At 43.7% G+C, this 17,533-nt stretch overlaps 1 protein-coding gene across 1 annotated transcript in view; it reads left to right on the top strand.

The window, feature by feature from the left end:
* The window catches only part of ONECUT2 (one cut homeobox 2), a 53,469-nt gene extending 36,516 nt beyond the window's left edge, over positions 1-16,953 (top strand). The window contains exon 2 of the mRNA XM_032152205.2: positions 14,277-16,953. Within this exon, the coding sequence (XP_032008096.1) occupies positions 14,277-14,563 (287 nt within the window). The 3' untranslated portion in view covers positions 14,564-16,953. The remainder of the gene's footprint in view (positions 1-14,276) is intronic.
* Positions 16,954-17,533: the final 580 nt, after the last annotated feature.

Here is a 17,533-nt window from a genome sequence, read left to right as displayed (position 1 = left end):
CATCAGAGTGAACAGGCAACCTACAGAATGGGAGAAAATTTTTGCAACCTACTCATCTGACAAAGGGCTAATATCCAGAATCTACAATGAACTCAAACAAATTTACAAGAAAAAAACAAACAACCCCATCAAAAAGTGGGCAGAGGACATGAACAGACACTTCTCAAAAGAAGACATTTATGCAGCCAAAAAACACATGAAGAAATGCTCATCATCACTGGCCATCAGAGAAATGCAAATCAAAACCACAGTGAGATACCATCTCACACCAGTTAGAATGGCCATCATTAAAAAATCAGGAAACAATAGGTGCTGGAGAGGATGTGGAGAAATAGGAACACTTTTACACTGTTGGTGGGACTGTAAACTAGTTCAACCATTGTGGAAGTCAGTGTGGCGATTCCTCAGGGATCTCGAACTAGAAATACCATTTGACCCAGCCATCCCATTACTGGGTATATACCCAAAGGACTATAAATCATGCTGCTATAAAGACACATGCACACGTATGTTTATTGCAGCACTATTCACAATAGCAAAGACTTGGAACCAACCCAAATGTCCAACAACGATAGACTGGATTAAGAAAATGTGGCACATATACACCATGGAATACTATGCAGCCATAAAAAATGATGAGTTCGTGTCCTTTGTAGGGACATGGATGAAACTGGAAAACATCATTCTCAGTAAACTATCGCAAGGACAAAAAACCAAACACCGCATGTTCTCACTCATAGGTGGGAATTGAACAATGAGAACTCATGGACACAGGAAGGGGAACATCACACTCCGGGGACTGTTGTGGGGTGGGGGGAGGGGGGAGGGACAGCATTAGGAGATACACCTAATGCTAAATGACGAGTTAATGGGTGCAGGAAATCAACATGGCACATGGATACATATGTAACAAACCTGCACATTGTGCACATGTACCCTAAAACCCTAAAGTATAATAAAAAAAAAAAAAAAAAAAAAAAAAGAATGTTAAAAAAAAAAAAAAAAAAGAATTACATTGTGACACAATGCCTATCTGGTTATTCCAGCTCCATTACAGGAGAGAACACGTGTTCCTCATGTTCTGCATATCCAATCTTGTCATTGAATCCAGTGTCCATATATGTATGGATCTATTTCTGGGTTTCTGTCCTTTCCACTGGTCTGGAATTGTATGTCCTTGTTGCAGTATTACACCATCCATTGTAGCCTCATTAAAGATCTTGGTGGTTGAAACAGAAAGTTGTCCTACATTGTTCTTCTTCATCTAGAATAGCTTAACTATTCTTCGATTTTTTTTGCATTCCCAGTTAAATTTCAGAGTCAGCTTGTCAAACTCAAACTTTCTTTCCTTTCCTGTTGAAAGGAAAGAAAGAAGGAAGAGAGGGAGAGAAATCTGCTGGGATTCTGATTAGAGATTGCATTGTACCTGTAGATCAATATGGAAAGAATTAAAACTCTTTACAATATTGAGTTTTCCAATCAATTTATTTAGGTATTCTTTAATTTCTCTAGCAAAGTTTTGTAGTTTTCCCTGTCAAAGTCTTGTATACCTATTGCTAGATCTATTCTGTGTACATTTTGATCCTATTGTAAATTATATCATTTTCATTTACTGTTTGATGTGTTATAGAGAAATGCAATCGATTTTGTCTACTGACTTGAGTCTTAGAATCTTACTAAATTCTCATACTAATTCTAACAGTTCATCATGTATTCTCTTGGATTTTTAAGTACACACAATCAATATTGATTTTCTATGTTCATCTTGAAACTGGCCACCTTACTGAACTTTTTTATTAGTTCTAGTAATTTGCCTTTCAAAATCTTGAGTTTTCTAGGTTACAAAACCAAAAAAAAAAAAAGCCCTCATATTAACTTATAATTACGAGGATTGTGTTTCTGGCTGAAGACGCTGTTAAGTAAAAGAAGTATGGAGTCACACTACCTGAATTTGAATCCCAGCCTATTATTTACTATGTAACTTTAAGTGATTTGCTTAATCCTCTGTACCTTGGTGTCATTAATTATAAGCTGCCTCATAGGGTGGTTGTAATAATTAAATGAGTGTATACACTTAGAATTCTGCCTGTCAAATAATGAGCACTCAACTTATGTAAGCTTTTGCCATTTCATCAGTTTCCTAAATTCCTTTATAAATTTTTCTAAATTTTCACTTCTTATTTATTTTTTCTTATTTTATTGTATTGGCTCCTTTTCCGATATAACACTGAATCATAGTGGTGCTTACACACCTCATCTGAAATTTCAACACTTTGAAACATTTCTTTCTAGTATTTTTGTTTTTTTTTGTTGTTTTTTGTTTCTTGTTTTTTATATAGGCATGTTGTTTTGTTTTGCTTTTCAGTTTGACGTATCTGAAATTGTCTTTGACTGGACTTCCAAATCTGGTGGTAAACTATGCAAGACAGAGATACTTTTCCAAAGGAATGTCTTTTGTTCAAACTATATTATTCACATAAAGATGAAAAGTAATAATGAAACAATTTGTTTTTAAACATTGAGATTTGGTTGTGAATGGAGACACCGACCCTTTTTCCTTCCTGCAGATTCATTAGTGTAGTCTTAACAAAGAGGTTCTCTTCATTCATGTAATAAAACTTTTTAGGATGTTTGGAATGAGCTCAGGGATATTCGTAGCCACATAGGGCTGTTGGCCAATTCTTTTTTTAAGACAATATCACATTTTTGAGCTTTTAAGTTTGACTAAATTCTTAGTAAGCTAGAGTATGTCTTCAAGTTATTTTCATAGAAAGTATTTTCATAGAAAATTTTCATAGAAGTTATTTTCGTAGAAAGCCTGTAGCTAGAATTTTTGAGTCATTAAATAACTAAGAATGCCTTTCTACAGGAAAGACCACCTGAACTGCATAAAATTCTAGCATTACCGCCACAGTGTCAGTTTTGCTCTTAATTTCCTCCAGTGCCACTACTGTATTTCTCATTTTCCTGCAAATTTTAAAAATCTTACTCCTTTTTTTTTTTCGCGGGGGGTGGGGGTTGTTTGTTTGTTTTGGGACAAGGTCTCATTCTGTCACCCAGGCTGGAGTGCAGTGGCATGATCGCAGCTCACCACAGTCTCAACCCTCTGGACTCAGTTGTTCTCCCTGCTTCAGTCTCCTGAGTAGCTGGGACCACAGGTGCACACCACCCATGCCTGGCTAAGTTTTGTAGTTTTTGTAGAGACAGGGTTTCGCCATGTTGCCCAGGCTGGTCACAAATTCCTGGGCTCAAGCAATCCGCCTGCCTTGGCCTCCCAAAGTGCTGGGATTACAGGCATGAGCCACCTCATCCAGCCCATCTTTTGTCTTACTACTTTTTCATTACATATGGTTACTTACAAATTGCTGTTTCTTCTTAATAATTTTCTGTTCCTGTTTCATAAAAGCCACCTCTTTTGCATCATATTGTTATATCAAATGATTCTCTAAAATGTTAAGTTTCTGGGAGATATTATCTGGTAAATTTTCTCTGGTTTTCAGATGAGGATCCGTTTTTGTCTTCTACTGTTTTTTCAATTGTCTCTTTTTCCTGTTTATTCATTCTCAATTGAGAAGAGACTCATTCTGGCTTGCCATGGTCAATAGAAAGGGTGTATGTTTTGCTCATGACCTCTTTTCTGGACGTTAGTGCACTCATTCTCTAAGCCCTATACTAAATCGCCAGTTGATACACCTAACCAAGCTTCCTTGTTGTGTGGCCCTGCTGAACTGATGTGCACTCATCTCCTGCATCCAATCCTGGGATGCTGAGAAGCTGATCAAATGGAATACACACAACAACCCCCAGTGTACTGCACGTCAAGGGCTCCTCTTGTCCCTGCGCTCACCCTGAGTGCTCTGGAAACTACTTCTCCAAGGGAGTGATGTACCAGCCTTGGTGTCCCTCCTCCACCCCGCAGTTTTTTTTTGTTTTGTTTTGTTTTTGTTTGTTTGTTTGTTTTTGGTTTTTTTGCCTAGTTGTTTTCTGAGAGTTGCAGTTCTTAATTGGCAGGCGGAAGGGAGTGGGGAGTACTCTGGCTCTTTCAAAAGGCAGCACCTATCAAGTAGATGGATGGCTGCTGAATTTAAATTTCTCAACAGTTGGAGGACTCAGATGTTATTTTTTCAATCCTGATGTCCCATTTCAACCCAGTTCCATTGGCCTTGGCCTTGTGTTTAGGTAAAAAATCTCCAGACCCCCCAAAACAGGCTGACTGCAGTCCTGGTTTTTGGTGTGCTAAGTTTTATGTTTCATTATAGGACTTCGAGACGATTTTAGCAGAAAGTTGAAGAAGCTGCCCCATGCAGCTTCTTAAAATGCTCCTAGCCATTTTAAGCCAGATGTTTGTATCTGGAATTAAATATTTGTTTTAGCAACTCACGACTTCCTGGATGGCTTGCAGGAATGCAGCTTGGCAGCAGAGCTAAAGATCTCTCTTTGCTAGGCTTCTGCATAGGCAGAAGAGATGACCAGGAATTGTGATTTCAAAGGCTGAGTGCCCCAAACGATTTATTCTAATAGGAAGGTGGGAAATAAAAGCCCCACTGGACTAGACAGAAGGGAATATGGGTTCTCAGGGCTGTGTCACTGCATAGGTGACCCTAGCTGGGAGTTCTGATCTCTTATTTCTAAAAACAAGGTTAGACCACGTGCTCTCTAAAATCCTGCCTTTCTAGGAGTCTGTGGTTTTAGCACCTGACCTGGACCATCTGCTATTAGAAGCCTGTTCTTTGAGGCTACTCATGTTTGTTAGAGCCTCTGCTGGAGAGAAGCAGAGGTAAGAGATACATCTCCACTCGGTGTGCAGGCTCCAGTGTGCTTCCTACAGGCAGCACCTGCAGGCAGCTACGGGGGCCTGAACCTTCCCCTGGGAGATTTGCCCACCAGGGGCACTCTGGGCCTTTGTCAGGCCCTGCCTCCATATAAGAAAGTTGTGAGACATCCAAGAGGGCTCATTTCCTGAGTCCCCTTCAGTGACTTTGTATTGAAAGTAAAAATAGAGACAGGAAATAAAACTTGTTTTTTTCAGAGAATGTCTTTGAAGCTTGGGAACACAGAATGGTCGCTGTGTGGTCTGCCTCCATCCGACAGTAAGTGGACACTGGGGAGTTGCTCTAACGCTTGTCAAGACCAGCTTGCTCAACATCCAAGTGAAAGCAAAGGCGGTGGTATGGAGAAAGAGCAGAGATTTGCCATTTATCATCCACATTTCCTTTGTTTTGTTTGTTTGTTTGTTTGTTTGTTTCTAAGACAGAGCCTTGCTCTGTCACCCAGGCGGGAGTGCAATGGCATGATCTTGGCTCACTGCAATCTCCGCCTCCCGGGTCAAAGTGATTCTCCTGCCTCGGCCTCCCGAGTATCTGGGATTACAGGCACATGCCACCACACTTGGCTGATTTTTTTTTAGTAGAGACAGGGTTTCACCATGTTATCCAGGATGGCCTCGATCTCCTGACCTCGTGATCCACCTGCCTCAGCCTCCTGAAGTGCTGGGATTACAGGCATGAGCCACTTCGCCTGGCCTATCATCCACATTTTCTAGATGAGAGGAAGAATGTACTACAGGAAATCTCCCCAGGATCAGAGATTTGTCCTGTGTCAGAGGCGAAGCCCAAGACACGGCTCACACCGATATTCCAGGGCAGTGCCGAGCCTCCCGGGGCTCCGGGCAGCTTGGAACTTGGGGACTTTACCCCCACCCTCCAGCATCTCCAGAATGAGGGGAGTGTGTATCTGTGCATCATGCATGGCCCCTCCTGCCTTCTTGTTCCTTCTCCCTCCTCTCTCCTTTTTCCTCTTGCTCCGCCATTCTCCCGCCCACAATATCTGCTCTAATAAGCCAGGCGGCAGTGCTCCAACTAGCCCATAGGTGGTTCACGCTGGAGTACCTTGTGCAGGATAATTTGCCAAATGGGTTAGAGGTCTGTCTTGCCAGGCCTGTGCATACACCCACAATTAGAAGGGAGTGAAAGGAGGAGGGGAACCTAACAACCAAGAATGGCTCCACATCCATTTGCACAGCATCCACCCTGTCTCTGCCCTTGGCCTCCCAAATGGATGTTGGTCTGGATGTCACTGGCTCCATTGCCTGTCTGTATTGGCATCTGGTACATGAAGACCAAGTTTCTGAGGAAAGCCAGCTCTCAACCTCGAAACAAAGGCATTAAGTTTCTCATCTGACTCAGGTCAGGCACGTTTGGAGAAATGAGGGCCAAGTTAGAGTTTAGTTCTAGGGGTGGTTGGGGGCAGAGGGCAGGTTCATGGTACTGGCTCCCTGGTCATCTGAACCTAAGTGGCCTTTGGTGATGCGTCAGAAATCACAATGAAGCAAGGAAACCTGCAAGGCATTTAACTGGGAACTATTTATAGTTTCCCAAATTTAGGGAGCACAAAATAATCCAATAATGATTTTAAGACAGCCCCTCCCCATCCATCAAGGCCTGGCTTCTCCCAGGTGGGTGATCAGTGCTTCTGGCACTAGCTGACCCTGAATGCCCAGTGGAGCTGCTTAGAGCCTGAGCCCCAATTCTTGTGTGTTAGGCCCCCGCTCCCAAGGTCTCTGTGGCAATGTGCTGGCACCTAATTATTTGCTGACCCTGAGAAGCATGCTTTGCTGAGATTTACCAGCATTTATGGCTTACTGAATATCAAATATTTATTAGCAGAGTGTATAGTTCTTTCATTTTCTTTCTCCCTTGTTTGAATTCAAGGACTCTTATTATTTTTATTTTAAAGGCTCTTGATCATGCAGATTAGTTCCAAAGGAAGGGTGCTCTACTGGACACCATCACCTCTCCCATAGTCTTATCATTCTATCAGTACTGAAGGGCCACCAGTTCAGAGCAGGGAAGTGAAGGGGGGTTATTTCAATTCTTCTTACCTCAAACACCTGTAGGTTTCTCAGGGAACAAGGCCGGAGGTACAAATGTGAACCTACTTTTGTAATTGATTTTTCCAACATAACCCCAGTTGACTGCCTTGGTTAATCTTTCCAACAGAACTGCAGCCCCTATGTCCTCCCAGGAGAGTGCGCTCCTTAGTGGAAAGGGTCATGCTCCCTACTTTGCACAAGCCTTCCTAGGAGGGAAGCTGCAAGCTCTTCAGCTGAAAGGTGAAAAGGCCTCTTCTGCAGGCATACTTTTCAAACCTGTATCCTTGGAGGCTAAGTGTCTGCTGACAAATGCACACCCTGGATGGTCTCTCCCCACCTCCGACCCTTGCCCTGACAAGATCACATTGAACTATTCAGGGAAAGTATTTACTGAATGCAAGGAGTATAGAGCAGTTCTGCATTATTTATTAGAGGCTAACAATACCCATCATATGTAGAATGTATTTGGACATAAATTAGTGATGTTAGGAAACTCCAGTGGTCCAAAACCTTTTAGGATCTCTGACACGTATGTAAAAACACATCGTAGTCTTACCTCTCATATAAGGCTGGCAATTGGCTATGAGACAACGTCACAAAGAAAACAAACATCTTTAACCTTTTATTTGCCATTAGCCCTCTGGGCAGTTCGTCTACTATTGAGTAAGACTTGGAATCATGAACTCTTAACCTCTCCTTACACATCTTCTTTCTGCTTTCTCTAAGGAAGGAAGAAAGAATGTTCACATTTCCTGAGTGTCTACTGTGTGCCAAGTGTTACAGCAAGCCTCTTGATGTCCTGGAGTGCTGGGCATTAGCATCCCCACTCTACAGGATCAGGAAACTTAGGCTCACAGTCCTGCAGCTGATAAGTGGCTGACAGGGAGTAGGAAACAGGGTCTTGGCTTCCATCTGAGCTTCTTACAGTACATTTGACTCACCCCTGCGCAGGAAGGCAAAGGTCGTTTTTGGCTTCTGTATCAGTTATCTGTCACCACAATAATGCTGCAAAACACAGAACCACAGCATGGGTGATATACAACAATAAACATCTATTTCTGCCAGGAAGCCTGTTTGTTGGCTGGGTGTGTCTGCTGATACAGGCCGTGCTTGGCTGATCTCAGCTGGACTCAAGTGTGCATCTTTAGTCAGCTGCTGGGTCAGCTGGGGCTGGCCCATCCAGGATGGCCTGGGCCAGGACAGTCCATCCAAGTTGAGTGGGGAGTTTCAGTTCCAGGGCAGCGAGGACTGGAAGATTCTGACCCGGTGTTGAGTTGCTCTTACTTCACAGGCTTCCCAGAAACTGTGGAGGCTGGGAAAGGGTTTTCCAAGATCAAATCCAGGATCCAGTGCTAATTGGGTCACCTTAAACAAACCTGTTTCCTTCTCCAAGAGTAAAATGGGAATCCATACCTCTGCCCCACCTTCCTCTCAAAGATGTTGTGGAAAGAAATTCCCAATGGGGGATCCAGACTTTGGCTTCAGCTGGGACTCACCTCACTGTGCCTTCAGTTCCCTATGTGAAACTGACAACCCTGGACTGGACAAAACACTGAGGTTCTATGGCTCTGTGAGGAGGACCAAGCTAAGAGAGATAAAAGATGTTCAGGTGCCTTGAAGAGCTAACACCACTGCACCTGCGGAACTGGGTGTCAAGGTGACATGTGGTTCCAGGGTAATTCCCCAACCTGTATCTGCCTCCCTGAACCAACCAGATACTGTCCCCCTTACCTTACCCTCCACACCACACACACACACAACCGAGGTCACTCTACCCTGTGTTCGGGAATGGGCCCTCCCCTATCTCTCTCCTTGCTTCCCCTCCCCACCAGCACAAAGGCCCTGGCTTCCAACACCCCATTATTGCTCAGCATCCAAATATCCAAAAGCCTTTGTTACTAGAAGGAAAATGCATGATGCATGAAAAACAGCCTTTCTGGCCAGGGAAGCTACTCGGTTACTGACCACGCAGTCGGTGGCAAGGCCCCTCCCCAAGCTGAGAGAGAAGGGAGAGCACAGCACACCGCAGGGCCTTTTCTGTCCTCCATGATGTTCTCCGGTCTCACACAATCCCTCACCCTGTCCTGCCTCCCTTTCCATCCCCTCTGGATGGGAATCATCCCTGGCTTGATGAGCGTTGCTGCATGACTCTGACCACACACCTTTGTACTGCCCATGGGTAGGCGATGGACAGGGCCAGGGCCAGTTAGTCTGGGTGTCAGAGGGCAGCTGAGCTCCTAGAATGCCCAGGAGCAGCCACTCTGGAGGCAAAGTAGACCTGGCCCACATGGAGTTGGGTTGGGATGGGGAAGGCATGGAGAAAGGGTCAGTTGTGGAGAGACATTCTCTCTCTCCAGGTTAGAGCTGGGGAAGATCAGCTATGGGGAGCAGCACATTCTTGGAAATGCACTTTGTCCTATTTCTGACCTCCTGAGGAGCAAAAATCCAGTGGCCACCAGGGAGAAAGCAAGTTGGTGTCTCAAGATCTCAGAGATGGCTTGTGCCTGAGGTCCGGGCTTCCCTTATTTTACCCTGGGAACCCAGTGTTTTGAAAAATTTATTTACCAAGCAACCTATATTTTTAGGCAGTAGCTGTCTGCCATCCTTGTTAATCACAGATTATACACAGATGTGTACATGCCTGCCAGTACCAGGTCCTGGGCCACAGGACACAACCAGCATGACCAATCTGAGTCAATATTACTTATTTCAAGAAGTGGGGAAAGGCACTATCACCTGCATAGGTAGCCTTATTGTAGGTAAACAAATGACTTCTCTTCGTCTTTGAAATGGAAGCGAGCACTTGGCCTTCCATGTGGTCCTACATAGGACCTGCTTCCCTGTGAGAGGGAGGGAGCTCAAGAATGTCTGAGGGCTTTTGGGATCTACACCCACCTCCCCATCAGGCAGTGACACATCAGCTCCTGGCATGCCCTCCCTGCCTTCCTCCTAAAAGAGAGAGGAGAAGAAACAGATCCAAATGGTCTAGACAGGGCTGGGCTAACCTTGCACCTTCCATGGCAGAACTGGCTTTGAGCAGTTGGAGTTCAGGAGACCCTGACCAGCATGTGACTGTGTCAAGACTGAATCCATCAGTGCCACTGGAACACCTGCTGTTTCGTTGGGTTTCTGTCGCATCCTTGGGTTGGAGGGAGCTATTGACACTTTCCTGGCTGTTCAGAAATGGGCACATGTCGACTATAGAGTGTAGTAATTGAACAGCACCAAAGCCATTTGCACTCTGCTTGTGCCTGCAGGCACACCTGGCTCCACAGCCCAGGTCTGAGGATGCTGAGGTCACAGCCTCACACCAGCTCCCAGACGTCATTGGATCTGTCTACTTTTTCTTAGACTTTCAAGGCAGGTGTTCTCCCTCCTGTTTTTATTTTCCTTTAGCTCCTGACCAACTGCTTTTGTCAAAATCAATGGCTGGCAATTGCTAGCTATAAAAACCCTGGGCAACATATGGACATACTGCCTCATTATTTGGGGCATTTGAACTTGCCATACACTTCTAGGCTGCAAGCTACAGCTTTACATTTGCTGCTGTGGCATCTGGTGGCTTCCAAAGGCTGTTGGGAAGGCATAGGCAGGGTGTATTGATCTGTTCTCTCTGTGCGGTTTGCTTCACGTTAAGTCTTTAATATTTTTATCTTATATTAAATATGTGTGTGTATATATATATAATTTTAAATATATGTATCTCACACAAAATATAATCTGACAAGCCAATGTGGACCTGTACGCAAACTGTCTAATCACCCTATTAAAAGCACAAATACAGCATTATCTGAAGAATAATCAATATTGGTATGAAAATTGAGAGCTACGTGGTTAATCCAAAGGAGCGTGAATTGACAGAGGATCTCAGCCAATGTTTGCAGAAGATATTTGCCTGGATTTTGTTATCAGGAGATTATCATGCATCACTATTTATTCAGAATCCTCCAGATGAAGGCTTGGCACCAGTTGTCCCAGGGGTAGGGTCAGGGGCGGTTGACCTGAAGTGGCAGTAGGGGCAAGCATAGTGGTTTCTACATCTTAAAGGGGGCTGCAGAGGTTTATAGAAGCACGGATTCCAGAACCTCGCCCCACATGGTGAAAATCAGAATTTCTGGGGGTGGAGACCCAGAGGCTGCCCTGCAAAGAGGTCCCCTCTGATGTGCAGTTGGGTGTGGGTGCCATTCCCCACAAGAGAAGTGTTTATTCTTTCTTTCCCTGGGTCTGCAGCAAACCTGGGATGTGGTGTCAGTGTCATCACATATACTCCAAGGTCTCCATGTATTTCCTTTTAAAATGAAAATCATTTTTCCTGATTTGCCTAGCTCAGAGTTACTGGGGTAATACAATGGGAAGGAAAGTATGAAGTGAAGATGTACCTGTTATCTCACTTAAGCCTCTCTAGAATTGAACATTTTTATTTCCTTATTCAGATGAGGAAGACAGGCACCAATAGGCTAAGTAATTTGCAAGGCCCCAGGTCTTGGAGGTGGGGAAGCCCAGGTTTGAATCCAGAGCTTTCCATTGCATAACATGCTCCTCTGAGATTGTAGAAATCAGGCAGACCCTTGCAACTCAAACCGAGGCATGTGGGCCAACAGCATCAGCATCACCTGGGTGCTCATGAGAAATGCAGAATCCCAGGCCCTGTCCAGGCTGAACTGCATGAGAATCTGCATTTTGATGAGCCCTCCAGATGATTCCTATGCACCTTAAAGTTTAGCAGAACTGCTGTAGAGGACTTCAGATTGAGCAAGAGAGAGTAGACATCAAAACAAGGTTTCCCTGAAAAGGCTATTTCTGTGTGTTACCACCACACAGGAATCATCAGAATCCAACAAAAATATGCAGTCCTCACAGGAATGAGCAAAGAAGAAAGCATTACCAGTAAGCCGTTGGAAGAAGGATGGCAGTGAGCAGTCTTAGCCCTTTCTGTCTGAGCTCCCACTGCAGGGGAAGTGCTCCTTATCCAAGAAAGCCAAAAGGCCCCGAGAGAATGAGTTTTAAGATGAAAACAAATTGTTTTTATGTGGATGTGTTGTGTGTGTTTAATTTTTGAAGACAATATGAATACTTTTAGAAAGGAGAGAAGGAAAAATCAGGAAGAAAGAGTTTAGCCAAGCTGATACAGCCTAGCAGCTTTCCCATTCAGGGGCTCTCCTCTTCCTGCCCTTTGAGAGTATCAGTGCATTTTGATTATTTCAGGAGTGATTCATTTATATTACTTTATAGCACACAGCATCCAGCAGGGAGGGCAGCCAGTTAGGTAGAAGGAAATTCAGCTTCCAAGTATCTTTCCCATAAGTGTTTGTCCTCAGGTTAAATCCTGTCTTAGTCTGTTAAGGCTCCAATAACAACCACGACAACAAAATACCACGACTTAGTGCTTATAAACAACAGAAGATTATTTCTGACAGTTCTGGAGGCTGGGAAGTCTAAGATTAAGGTGCCAGCGGATTCAGTGTCAGGCGATAGTCTGTGTCCTGGTTCATAGAGAAGACTTTCTCACTGTGTCCTCCCATGGTAGAAGGGGCAAGAGGTCTCTCTCAGGCTTATTTTATAAGGGCACTAACCCTATTCCTGAGGGCTTCAACTTCATGGCCCAATCACCTCCCAAAGGCCCCACCTCTTAGTACCATCACCTTGGATGTTAGGATTGTAATATATGAATTTTTGGGGGGACATAAACATTCAGACACCATAGCAGACCCTCCACATAAGATGCTGCCTGCAGAACACAATGAGTAGGAAATGCTGTGCCCGAAGGCCAGGAAACAAAATATACAAGCCAGTGCTTTGAGAAACATAGGAAAGCATCTGAGCAGCACCCTGGGTGCCAGGCTTGGGGGAATGTCAGTCCACTGCAAAGGGATTCTCAACCTCTGGCCAGAATATCCAGTGGGATGGATTCTGAGGGTGACTGCCCCGTCTGGGCCTCTGCTCCTTCCTGGCCTTACCCCAGTTTTTCCTGTTGAGGCCACACTGTCACCACACCCCTAGCAGAGCTGGGACTTATTTCAAGTGATTTTTTTTTTTTTTTGAGATAGAATCTCACCCTGTCACCCAGGCTGGAGTGCAATGGCGTGATCTCGACTCACTGCAACCTCCACCTCCTGGGTTCAAGCGATTCTCCTGCCTTAGCATCCCAACTAGCTGGGATTACAGGTGCCTGCCACCACGCCCAGCTAATTTTTTGTATCTTTAGTAAAGACAGGGTTTCACCATGTTGGTCAGGCTGGTCTCAAACTCCTGACCTCATGATACGCCTGCCTTGGCCTCCCAAAGTGCTGGGATTACAGGTGTGAGCCACTGCATCTGGCCATTTCAAGTGATTGTAACACACGTTCTCATGTTTTAGAATTATGATTTGTAATACTGTATTTAACCTTTACAGGTCACTTTTCTGAGACACCGAACCTGTCTGTGAAGTGTATAGATTCCCTGAAAGCATCAAGAAGCCATTTGTCCTCATTGTCCCAGACATTCATTGTATCCATGGCTCCAAAAAGAATCAGTCAGGAATACTACAGAGGCCTGGCTGCTGCCTTCTAGGAACTTGTAGGCTAAGGGAGAGGTCGTGACACATAATGTCCTTGACTGCATATGTCAGCCTAGGCATGGATACTCACTTCTGCTAAATCAAAGAGACTCTGCATATACTAACATATCTACAAGCCTGAAGTCCTATTGTAACGTTGGGCTTCTTCCCCCACCCTCATCCCCTGTCTTCTTGTACTGGCTTCCAATTTCAAACTAGCCAAATGAGAATTGGCTAAACCAATTTTTCTAGTCTTTCTCTCCCTTGGTCTTCTATTTGTTTTGTTCTAATTTTTCAAAAGTCTGGACGAAAGGAATTTGGGTTGGGATGATACCATCATTCTGTCACTTCTAAATTCATTCTGTTAACAATTTTTAGAGTCACATGGGTAGAAGCTTTGATTTTGAAAAACTATGCACTTTTAAGTTTTGACTCCAGAAGGTAATTTCAACTCAGCTGTAAACAATTCGAGAGGGTGACTAGGAAAGAGGAACTGCCTCACCAGGCTTCCCCCACCCTGGGGTCTGGAGTCCTCCCTGCCTTCGTGGCACCTGATTTCAGAGATAAAGAATTTCAAGGATATGCTAGAGCAGGGAGGATGTAAAAGGGAAAGACAACTGCAGTTAGTTCAAAACCAGACTGTGTGAAACAGCCGTGCTGCTTTCTCCTTTCTCCCGTCCCCCACTCACTCATTGATGCCTTCCATCACCCGGAGATTACAGGGAAGGCTGGTTATTGACAGCTGGGCAGTTAGCACAATAAAGTTTAACAGTTTACATCTCTCTGTACAACTTTGTCAATGTTTTCCATGGATCACGTTCTCAGGTGAGCCCACTGACTCCTCTCCTTCTTCTCTTTCCCTTCAAGCATGCAAACGCAAAGAGCAAGAACCAAACAAAGACAGGAACAATTCCCAGAAGAAGTCCCGCCTGGTGTTCACTGACCTCCAACGCCGAACACTCTTCGCCATCTTCAAGGAGAACAAACGCCCGTCGAAGGAGATGCAGATCACCATTTCCCAGCAGCTGGGCCTGGAGCTCACAACCGTCAGCAACTTCTTCATGAACGCCCGGCGCCGCAGCCTGGAGAAGTGGCAAGACGATCTGAGCACAGGGGGCTCCTCGTCCACCTCCAGCACATGTACCAAAGCATGATGGAAGGACTCTCACTTGGGCACAAGTCACCTCCAAATGAGGACAACAGATACCAAAAGAAAACAAAGGAAAAAGACACTGGATTCCTAGCTGGGGCCCTTCACTGGTGATTTGAAAGCACAATTCTCTTGCAAAGAAACTTATATTCTAGCTGTAATCATAGACCAGGTGTTCTTTTTTTGTTTTTAATGGCTATGGAGTCCAAGTGCAAGCTGAAAAATTAATCTCTTAGAACCAGACTCTGTTCTCTGAGCATGCTAAGCATCCCAGAAACCCAAATGGGGCCTTCCTGGAGCGAGTTAATTCCAGTGTGGTGTCAACCAAGCTCAGGATTGCTTAAAATGTCATCCGTCCCACTTCAGGTCCTGTCAGCTTCTTGCAGTCAGAGTTCCTATGAGTAACAATAGGAGTTTTGCCTATGTAAGGACTCTGAGTTTAGGCTTCCAAGATACAACAATAAGAGAAGAATCTAGCAACAAGAATGACCTCATTTGCTTTCCACATGCTTAGCCTCATTATACCATGGTACGTCCAAGTTCACAGCCATAACATAAAAAACATCAGAATGGTAATTACTGAGCACAAGTTTTAAATATGGTCGTTAAAGAAAAAAAATCCAAGGACCTGTTTTTCCAACCCAGATATATTTTCACTGAATGATTTAGAAAGCTTTAAGTTGATCCAGCTTACAATTTTTTTTTTCTTTACCTCCTGGAAATCTCATATGGTCTTGGATCCGTCAAAAAAACCAGTCAGTTCACTTGCGCTCCAAGTATCAAGCACAACAAAGATAAACAGAAGTAAGGAAGGTTCTGGGTTCTCCACATCTGGATTTTCAAGACACCTATTGTGAAGTCATTAGGGAATTGATGAGAATATGGCTTCAAGCACATTTTGCAGTTTGCTACAAATCCTGTTGTACATAATGCAGACGCACACTCAGGAGGCCAATTTAACTGTTAACGGTGCATGGAGCGAATGCAGCATTTTAAAAGATCTAGGTTTTTTTAGATCATTAATGTGTCCTTCTTGGTTGATCAGTCATCTGGTCCCTCCTACTGTGTGTTATGACCACCACGTAATCCATTCTCACTCTTTCTGATTTGGGGTTTTTCCTCATCCATCCCATTAGTAGGGATGTTTTCTGTGTTTTCTAGCAAGAAAAAAAATCAATCAAACCTGCATACATGTTACTGATGACTGTCATCTAGTCCTAAATCTCTTCTGTTGTTGAATCATCCTTGCAAAACAGCTGAATAAATCTGGAGAAAACACAGCACACCAAAGAAGCAGAATACTGCAAACCAAAGACATTTATGACTTGTCATTTTCTAGCCTAAAAATACTGTGATTACTTTTAGAAATCAGAAAACCTCTGCAACTGCGAATGGCATTCAGCTCTTGCATTTGGCGTATCATCGGGCTGAGTGGACCAGCTACACCAAGGACGTTAGCCAAGCCACCCAGAGGGGTGGCTTTGCCACACCACTTGTCACCTTCCCATAGCAAGTGGAAGAGCGCCCACAGAACTCTGGGAGATTGCAAAGGTCACAATGTGCATATTTACCAGTGAATGGCCCCGGGTGGGGCCACATGGGGGTGTTCAAAGCAAGCCAAACGCTGCAATGATTCTTTACAGACACTTGAGACTGACTTTTTTATGAATTACTTAATCGAAACCAAAGAAACTTTTTCTGCACCTACTTCTGCAACAAACAAAACTGTCCCATTAAAATGAATAAATAAATCTGTAAATCAATGGAAATCACCACCAATAAGAAGGAAGCACGCCAGAAAATAAACGAAAACAAAAACAGCGAGACACACTGTGTTCAAACAGACCTCTTGGGACATTTTTTGGAAGCAGATTTTAAAGAAAGGGTTGAGACAAAGATAGAAATAAGGAAGAGCCTCAGTGGCTGCTGCTTCATTTGACAACTCACACGGTAATCTTAAAGTTGAAGATTGTCTTTAATTTGTGCCTATGCAGTTTTTCAAAAGAACACGGAACAGAGCAACAGAAACCTCAACAGCTACAATACCAAAGATGAGGATTTCTCACACCTTTTGTTTCAGTTCATTATCTCCTCTTGCCTGGCTAAAATACTAATAGCGCCATTGATCTGTATAAAGGTAATCAATTATGTTTCTCTGAGCAACAAAAGGAAAGGGCCATTTATTTGATTTTATTGTTTCCTTTTAATTTTGTTTTATGGTTTTTTGCCCCAACATGGAATCTCTCAAAAGTTTCCATGGACTCCAAGTTTAATCTGTTGGGATATTGAACAGTTCTCTCTGCTCAGCAGAGGGTAGGGAATAACATTATCACTTGAATGTTCTTTGCTTAACCCTTAGACTTGGTTCCTTCTATGTTCAGAGTCTCATCATCAGGGGAGGGAAAGGGAGTGAGGGTCAGGGATAGGGGTCTTGGTGATGCATCCTCTCCCAAGCCACAGAACCAAAGAGTTTATAGAGGAATTTACAGCCTCGTTTTCACGTGATTGCTACATCCTAACAGGGCTTCATTTGGGGGTGGGGGGAAACATGTAAAAATAATTGCCAGTTTCTACTTTTCTATTAGCTTTTTAAAAATCAGCTGTAAAGTTGCATTTCTAAAGAAAGATATATATAATATATAAAATACATATATAGATCAACTTGACATTGGTGATAACCAAAATTATTGCTGTCCAAATTTATGTCTTGTTTTGGTCCAGTGCTTCATTTGTTAAGTATTCGGTTCAGAATTTTTCTCATTTCTCATGCCATTCCAGAGTTAATTTGCCACTGTGGATGATTTGAAGTATTCAGATCTCTATGGAAGTTTTTGGGAAAGGTTTAAAGTCAAGATCAAGCATTTTAGCATTTAACCTGTTGATAAATGGATCCATGGTGTAAATGAGTTTTATTTGTATCTGAAGTCATCTCTATTCTATCCCTCAGCCTGGATTAAGGTGGTGAGTGAAGTAC

Source organism: Hylobates moloch, unplaced genomic scaffold (genome assembly GCF_009828535.3).
Source record: "Hylobates moloch isolate HMO894 unplaced genomic scaffold, HMol_V3 SCAFFOLD_5, whole genome shotgun sequence".
NCBI lineage: Eukaryota > Metazoa > Chordata > Mammalia > Primates > Hylobatidae > Hylobates > Hylobates moloch.
The sequence above is the reverse complement of the archived record's forward strand: the minus strand, read 5'-3'. Positions and strand labels throughout refer to the sequence as shown.